Source organism: Hyperolius riggenbachi, chromosome 8, assembly GCF_040937935.1.
Source record: "Hyperolius riggenbachi isolate aHypRig1 chromosome 8, aHypRig1.pri, whole genome shotgun sequence".
NCBI lineage: Eukaryota > Metazoa > Chordata > Amphibia > Anura > Hyperoliidae > Hyperolius > Hyperolius riggenbachi.
The window spans coordinates 161,716,963-161,726,084 of NC_090653.1; the positions used below are offsets into that span (position 1 = coordinate 161,716,963).

Genomic DNA, 9,122 nt, shown 5'->3' on the forward strand with positions numbered 1-9,122 from the left:
TTTATGAAACCACCGACTCCAACTCCAGGTATCCAAAATAGCACTGACTCCGACTCCAGGTACTAAAAATTGCTCCGACTCCACAGCACTGATAGAATCTACTGCACAGATTTAACATCAAATGCTAAATACATGACACACTTCACCCCAGATTTAAAAATGAACATGTTACCTGCTCTGTCACACAGGGACCGACAAATGAATATAGGATTTTTTTATATGCCACTTCTACTGACAAAGCACAGATTAATATTCAAAATGTAATTTCACAAGTGAAAATACTGAGTATGTCATTTATAAATACTATATACAATAAAGTACTAGTGCCACAGCATCTCACTTTGCAAGAATGAATTAAACTTATGATGGAAAATGCTATTCAAGTCTCTGGGGCCACTCAACAGCTTGTGCACTGCAGCAAATGCAAGGCCTGCCCACTATGAGCTGAGCGATGTACCTGCTATGGTGGTGCGTAGAGGTGTTCTGTCTATAGAGCATGTCATATTTAGTGCATGCCAGGGCTGTGGAGGCAGTACAAAAATCTTCCAACTCCTCAGTTTATGAAACCACCGACTCCGGGTACCCAAAATTGCTCCGACTCCTTAGGCTTATACTTAACAGGGCTGTGGATTTTGTACAAAATCCTCCGACTCCTGAGTTTATGAAATCACCGACTCCAGGTACCCAAAATTGCTCCGACTCCTCGACTCCGACTCCACAGCCCCGATGTATGCACTGACTTGTCCATATAAATTATACAGGTTGGCAATGTCCATTGAGATACTGCAATGGACAAACCTGGATATGTTACAAATGGAGTGATTGAATTAGCCAATTGGAAAGCATGGATCCATTCTCCATGTTGGTTACTCCACTGCCACCGGATCTGGAAACCGATCTGGCAGATAATCTACTGTGCAGTGACAAAGGTCATGGGTTTCAACAAGGAGCAGGATATACGGTACACTCACTGATCAGCCATGCCAACAGCAAATAACCCAATTCAGCCAACTGGGAGCCAGCAGCTAGAGGAGGAATGTCTCTGCCTATCACAGAAGTGTTATTTATCACTAAAGAGATTAGTCTTTTATATAGAAGAAAAAATGTAGAAACAGCACTGAAAAGTAAGGTCAGTGTTCACCCCTGAAATTTTTTCCAGCCGGGCGGTATGAAAAAGTAGCCGGGTGGGGCGAAATAAGAGAATGCTTGGCCGGTGCTTCTGTGCACAACTCTGCTTACAGCATAGGAGGAAGTGAATCGATGACAGCTGGGTGCTCACCAAAACTAGCAGGGTGGAGCACCCGACTAAGAGAGGCTGGTGAAAACACTTAGGCCTCCTTTCCACCAACTGTTGATAGACACTGAAATGCCTCTCAAACTCTCACAACTGCTCACTGCTGCCTGGTACCTGCTTGTTGCTGCCTGGTAAAAAAAAATAAAAAATAATAATAATAAAAAAAATCTGATTTATGTATGACTGTATGTTTCATGCAAGAGCAAGGGAACTTGTGAGTGTTCTATACCCAAAGAATACACAGCATAAGTGTGAAACTCAGCTGCTAGTCTACATTAGGGTACCCAGCAAGAAACCTCATAGGGAAATTCAGCTTATGCGATTGGGTGGACAACACCCTATCAAACTGGTTACCAATAGGATGTAGTAAACTTCACCAATACTATTTGACCCCAAAGTAAATTAGTTCCCAGTTTTTCAATCACAGTGCCATCTTACAGCACAAAGCATTGTAAATAACCAAATAGTGTAGACAGTTTACAACTGGAAACCTAGCAATTCAGGAGGGTGCCGTACACTCAACCAGGTTAGCTGAATTTTCCTAAAATGTTTCCTGCTGGGTCCCCTAAAGTAAACTAGTGTCAACATAATTTTTTGTAGGTTATATGTCTACATCTCAGGGTGGAAAATTAAATCTAATAAGCCCAGCTCTAACTGACAATTAGAGAAACCCAAAATGTAGGTGCCTAGCTGTATTTCAGTAGTCTTGAGACATGGTTGACCATAAATAGTGACCAAAACCATAGTTTTCATTACCCAAGCACTTTCTATTATACAGCATTCTTAGATTTAATTTAGAAAGGTAATTTCTACAAGCTTTAAAATACAAGAAAATGAATCCATGTATACATAACATGCTGCACTTTTCACTATGACAATACTCAGAAAGCAGATTATTTCAAGGCGGAAGGAATAGAACATATGAAAATGAATACAATGCTGCAAATGATATAACAGTTATTTTAGGGTATGACATCACACAAAGCTGATGCATTCAAATCATTTCAAGATGTACACAACAGCATTAAATATTGCTGCAGAATAATCTTTTAAAACATATATAAACAGAAGCCATTAATACATGGTTCAATATCTACGTCATATCAGAAAACGTCAGGCACCTGCATTACATTCCACTCACTACATCCAAAGATGCTATAGATAAGAAGCAGAGCAGGAAATGTAGCCATTGCTTTCCTAGACTCTTCGGGCAGGGAAGGCCCGGTGTTTCACCGGCGCTCCCCATCAACTTACAGACTACAAGTACCAGCATGCCCTATCAGCTGATATGGAGACTTGTGCCCCTCTAGCGCTGCATGGCCGCCCGCCTACTGTGGCTTCAGGGTGGAACAGGCTTCTCCTCTGTGCATGTATGTATATGGCTAGGTGCAGTATGGGGCACTGTGCACATCAGCATCTTGTCACAAACAATAAGGACCGCCGCCTCACCCTCCCACTCACCGCTCTGCTCTCCCAGAAAGACCAGCTTGAATTTGCGCAGAGGATTCCCGAACTCTCCGCCGCCGGCCGAGCTCATGATGATGGCACCGAATCACCAATCTGGAACAGAACCCACCAGAACCGAACCGCGAGCACGCAGAGCAGATCGAGCGCGCTCCCTTCACGCGTACGTGCGAGGGAGGAGCCGTGCGCGCACTCGCCGTTCCGCCATGTTGGTATACCCCATGAAGGTTCTTTAGACAGGGACTGAGGAAGGATGTGTGGGTGGAGCATACAGACTGGCCTTATCTTTTACATATTTTTTATATAGTTTGATTTGATTGATCATTTATATATTTATGTTAGATTTAAAAATATAAATAAAAAAGGCAGTATTTACTATTAAGTCATCCAGGCAGTTACATACTCAGGGTTCTTTCACATCTAGAACGCCTGCAGGAGCCGTTCTCCTGCACGCGTTATATGGCCTGCGGCAGGTTGCTAGGATGTTGTGGTGCGACGCAATCAGCGGCGCTAGTTATTCATTTAGGCCTATTTCACATTAGACAACGCGTGCAGGAGCCGGTTGCTGCAAGCGTTGAGTAGACTGCGGCGTGTCGTTGGGAATCTGCGGTGCGACGCTGAGTAGCGGCGGTAGTAATTAACTCAATGGGAAAAAGCTGATTCCTGACAATAAAATGCTCCCGGGTGCGTCATACCGCAACGCATCGAAACGCAGCGTCGGGTGTGAAAGGTAAAATGAAAGTCTATGGACTTTCCTTTTACCTTAGTTAACGCAAAGTATAGACTTTGCGTTAAAATGCTGAAAAAGGGCTCTGGTGTAAAAGAGCCCTTAACCCGGCTGGAAAACGCAGGCTCCGGACAATGAAAAGCTCCCAGGTGCGTTGAGCCGCAATATACTAAAACGCAGCGTCAGATGTGAAAGGTAAAATGAAAGTCGATGGACTTTCATTTTACCTTGGTTAATGCAAAGTTTTGACTTTGCGTAAAAACGCAGGAAAAGAGCTCTGATGTGAAAGAGCCCTCAGGAAAAGTATATACAATGTTTCAATCCCTTCAGCATCAATGTCTCAGATTACATCCTGGAAACTCTTTCAATGGAGGTGCTGTGGCTGTGCGGAATGAACACATTTACTTACATAATAAATTACAGTACATAATTAAAGTAACAAGAAAATAATAGTTTAGTAAAATTAGTAACCCTTAACCCCTAGTCTCAACCCTAACAATTCACCTTCCCCCTCCTTAACTCCTAACCTTAACCCTAACCCTTAACTTCCCCCCTAACCTCCCCTTCCCTAACTCTTAAGAAACTCTGACCAAAAAATTGAACTTTATCTTAATCAGTAGCTGATACCCCCTTTTACATGAGAAATCTATTCCTTTTCACAAACAGACCATCAGGGGGCGCTGTATGACTGATATTGTGGTGAAACCCCTCCCACAAGAAACCCCTCCCACAAGAAAAGTTCGAACTTTTGGCAGTTTCCTGTCTGTGAACCTTGTTGCATTGTGGAAAATAGCCGTTTACAGCTGTTTCCAACTGCCAAAAACCATGCAGCAGCTACATCACCTGCCTACAGTAAAATGTTCACTGGAGTTCCTCTTTAAAGGGGCACTATGGCGAAATTTTTTTAAAATATGTGCAAACATACAAATAAGAAGTACGTTTTTCCCAGAGTAAAATGAGCGATACATTACTTTTCTCCTATGTTGCTGTCACTTACAGCAGGTAGTAGAAATCTGACAGAAGTGACAGGTTTTGGACTAGTCCATCTCTCCATAGGGGATTCACAGGGATTTATTTATTTTTAAAGCACTTAGTGAATGGCAGTTGCTCTGTCCAACTGCCAAAAAACTGTGTAGCGAGCAGGGAAGCTGGCCAGCATCATTGGTTAAATCCTTTTTAGGGAATATCTTTATAAAGAATAAAAGCCTTGCAGAGAATCCCCCACCAAGAGATTGACTAGTCCAAAACCTGTCACTTCTGTCAGATTTCTACTACCTACTGTAAGTGACAGCAACATAGGAGAAAAGTAATTTATGGCTCATTTTACTCTGTAAAAAATGTACTTCTTATGTGTCTATGTTTGCACATATTTTACATTTTAAAATTTTTCGCCATAGTGCCCCTTTAACCTTAAAGGGACACTTGAGCCAGGAATAAAAAATCAAATTTACGTTCCTGGGGCTTCTACCAGCCCCCTGCAGCCGTCCCGTGCCCTCGCAGTCACCCATGGAGCCTCTGGTCCCCCGCCACCAGTTAGTTTAGTTTTCGCTGATAGGTCCGACAAGCCTGGCTACGCGTATTTTTCTTCGCGTTCCCGTCCGCAACAGCATCCTGCGCCTTTGCAGGACGCTATTGAGGACGAGAACATGAACAAGGATACGCATGGGCAGGCCTGCGCAGGCGCTGAAAGCTTGCCGACTCCCTGTCAGGGCCTGTCAGTGAAAACAAAACTAGCTGGCGGCAGAGGACCGGAGGCTCCGTGAGTGACTCTGAGGGCACGGGACGGCTGCAGGGGGCTGGTAGAAGCCCCAGGCAAGTAAAACTGATTTTTATTCCTGGCTTAAGTGTCCCTTTAACTCTTAGCCTCCCTCCACCTTAACCTCCCCCATTAACCCCTAACCTTAACTCCTAACCCTTAACCCCTAACCTCTCCTTCCTTAACCCCTAACCTTAACCCTTTACCTCCCCGCTCAACTCCTAACCTTAAGCTCCTCCTCCTTTACTCCTAACCTTAACCTTAACACCTAACATCCCCCTTCTTAACCCTAAACCCCTAACCTTAACCTCCGTTCCCTGTCCTTAATGCCTAACCTTAACCATAACCCTTAAGCCCCCCTCCTTAACTCCTAACCCTTACCCCCCCTTAACTCCCAACCTTATCCTCTCTGCCCCCCTCCTTAATGCCTAACCCTAATCCTTAATCCCACCTCCTAACCTTAGCCCTAACCCCCCCCCCCCCAGCCCCCATCCTGTTTAGGAGTTATGGAGGGGGGGAGGGTTAAGGTTAGGAGTTAAGGAGGGGGAGGTTAGGGGTTAAGGAGGGAGGTTAAGGTTGGGATTAAGGAGGGGGATTTGCTTAAGGGTTAAGGTTAGAGGTTAAGGAGAGGGAGGGTTAAGGTTAGGAGTTGAGGAGGGGGGAGAGGTTAAGGTTAGGGGTTATGGAGGGGGTGGTTAAGGGTTAGGGCCAGGGGCGTAACAATAGGGGCTGCAGCCCCTGCACCCGGTGGCCCACTCAGGGCCGTTTTGGGGGGCTGGAGGGGTCGCAGCATGAGGGGAAAGTCATGGCCACACATCGGCGGGGAGGGGTGGCGGTCTCCCCCTCTCCCTCACCTCGGGCTCTCCCCTCTGCACTCACCTCCAGCATCAATAAGTGATTGTGCAAGCGGCAGGCAGGAATACATAACTTCCTGCGTTCCACCGCGGATGTTCCTCCCTCTAGTATCTGACGCTACTTCCTGTAACAGAAAGTAGTGTCAGACACTAGAGCAAGGAACATCTGCGGTGGAATGTAGGAGGGTATGAGTTCCTGCCCGCTGCGTGCACAGTCCCCCCTCCCCGCCGATGTGTAGCCATGGCTTTTCCCTCATGCTGCAACCCCTCCAACCCCCCAAAATGGCCCTGAGCGGGCCCGGGGGGGTGGGGGTCTGTCAGAATTTCTGCAGGGGGGCCCGGTGGTTCGCAGTTACGTCTGGTTAGGGCAAAGGTTAGGAGTTAAGGAGAAGGTTAAGGGTTAGGGATTAAGCGGGGAGGTTAAGGGTTAGGTTAAGATGGAGCAGCAGTGAGTGACTGCGAGGGCACAGGATGGCTGCCTGGGGCTGATAGAAGCCCCAGGTAAGTGAAACTGATTTTTTTATTTTGCTTGAACCTTCCCTTTATAGATTGAACTTCTTTCCAGTCAGTAGCTAGTACAGAACTCCCTTAGCCGCAGGGAATCTTTTTTTTTTCAAATAGATCATTTGGGGGGGGGGGGGGGGGGGGAGTTGTTGTTCTGTGTGGCTGATATTGTGGTGAAACCCTTCCCACAGTGCGATGTCATGACCATGGTCCTGACAGTTTGCTGTCTGTGAACCTTGTTGCATTGTGTGAAATAACGGCTTTTTCCAACTGCCAAGCAAGCTTTCCCTCTGTACATAGAACGCTCAGTAAAAAAACATTCTGTGCTAAGTCCTAGCAGAACTAAGATATCAGTACCACTGATATTTCAGAATGTAAATCAGGAAGTGGAAAGATTTTACAATGGGCAAACACTAATTAAATGATTGTGTGGAACCGTTGTGAAAATAAGTTAAATGGACCCTGAGCACAGCGCTTGGGTATGCATTTAAGCATACCCACTAATACTTGGTTATACCCTTTCACCGCCCGTGTTGTAAAGCTTTCCCTGCCCCCCCCCCCCCCCCCCCCCCAGCCACCAGTCCAGCCAGTGTAAATTGCATTGGGGCCGGCGATTCTCAGCAAAGTCACGCTGTTACCCAGAAGCTCCTCTGTGCACTGAGCAAAATGACCTACTGCTTATGCATGAATAGGCTAAGAGGAGGATAACGGAATCCAGAGCATGCATAGACTGCATGACTCGATTACCGCTTCAGGAGTCACAGCTCGACTTTGCAGAGAGTCGCCAACCCCAATTTAATTTACACCAGCCAGACCTGGGGGCAGAACCATAACTTGCATGTCCATGCATTACTTCCTGTTCGTGTACTAATAGTATGCTCAGGAAGCTAATGAGTGAGGACATCTTGTGGCCAAATAGTAAAATTACACCTACATACATTTATTTTAATAAAAAGACCTACACTATCCCATAGTTACCCAAATAAACTTTTGCATAAAAAATAAAAATAAAAAAAACAATAAAAAAAAACATACATAAATACCCTAAATACCTTAGGGATTTAACTTTTTTTTTTACTTAATATGTCAGCTTTATTGGAAAAGGAGGTAAAAAAAATACATATGCATTAACTGCACGCAGGCAGAAGAGACTAACCAGTGGCATGGAAAAAGATAAAACCGGGTACAATAATAACCATAAATGAATGGATAATGCACACAGTAATGGTAAAAACAGTGAGCACAGGTGAAAAAAGAACATCCTCTATAATAAAACCCCTTTGTCTCTGCGTTCCATCCTTGCACTTCCGGTGTGTCTGTGTGTGTCCCGTGTTTTGTGCTACTGCGCATGTGCAGGGAGGGACGCAGAGACTGAGGAGAGGTGAGGGAAGATGAGGCCGGAAGGGGCGCATGTGCGGCGGGCGGCGTACGTGTGCTTGGCGGGTGCGCGTGCGCATGCGCGGTGACTGTGCGTCGGTCACGGGGAGGATGAGAGGGAAGGAAGGGGAGGGGAGGAGAGGAAGGCGGGTTTTCAACACAGACCTAGAGCCCATTTTGAAATGGGCTTAGGTCTACTAGTATACCAATAAGCGACATGTTAGGGAGAATAACAAATAGTTGCAACAAACCCTATAACAAAAAGAACTAAAGGCCCAATGGGGCCTTCGTAATTCAGACAACGATAACAACTCGACTGACAGCCAACCAATTGTACCTCAAAGCAGAAATAAATCCAGTTAAATGACACCAGAAATGTGGAATATATGGAGGATTTTGTATAACCAAACCAACTATGAGCGTGTGTAGCGAGATTTTAACCACGTATCCCAGATTGAATAATATTTATGTTCGGTGCCCCGGCAACAATAAATTGCTTCATGGAAAGGGTGGATCCTATTGGGATTGAATTTTTTTTAATATCTATGTCAAGAGGGTATATTACTGTTGTTTTGTTTTTTAAATTATGGACTTTTAAATAGTGATAGACTCAAAACTGAACCTTTATTTCCAAATAAAATATTGGTGTCATACATTGTGATAGGTACATAATTAAAACAGTGTAATAACCGGGAGAAATGGGCACAAACAAATATGTGGGTTTTAATTATGGTAGCATGTATTATTTTAAAACTATAATCGACGAAAACTGAGAAATACATTTTTCCCCATTTTTTCTTATTATTCCCTTTAAAATACAGTTAAAATAAAACAATTCCTAGCAAAGGTACCACCCAAAGAAAGCCTAATTGGTGGTGAAAAAAACAATGTATAGATCATTTCTGTGTGATAAGTACTGATAACATTATTCGCGAATGAATGGATGCAGCGCTGAAATATGAAAATTGCTCTGTTGTTTAAGGGGAAAAACCCTTGGAGGTGAATAGGTTAAATGCATACCCATGCAATCTGCTCAGGGTCCCTTTAACCTCCCTGGCGGTTATTTACAGACTTTAGGGTCTTTTCAGCACGTTTCAGACCCTAAAATCAGGAAAAAAAATCATGCTGCCAAAAAGCCAGCAGCAG

At 44.6% G+C, this 9,122-nt stretch overlaps 1 protein-coding gene across 2 annotated transcripts in view; it reads right to left on the minus strand.

Annotated features, from left to right (window-relative positions):
- The window catches only part of RAB41 (RAB41, member RAS oncogene family), a 48,484-nt gene extending 45,556 nt beyond the window's left edge, over window positions 1–2,928 (minus strand). The window contains exon 1 of one of the 2 annotated variants that reach the window (XM_068247634.1): window positions 2,756–2,928. In XM_068247634.1, coding sequence (XP_068103735.1) covers window positions 2,756–2,831 — 76 coding nt within the window. In that variant the 5' untranslated portion in view covers window positions 2,832–2,928. The remainder of the gene's footprint in view (window positions 1–2,755) is intronic. The other variant, XM_068247635.1, reaches the window with a different exon arrangement.
- Between the last annotated feature and the right edge of the window lie 6,194 nt (window positions 2,929–9,122).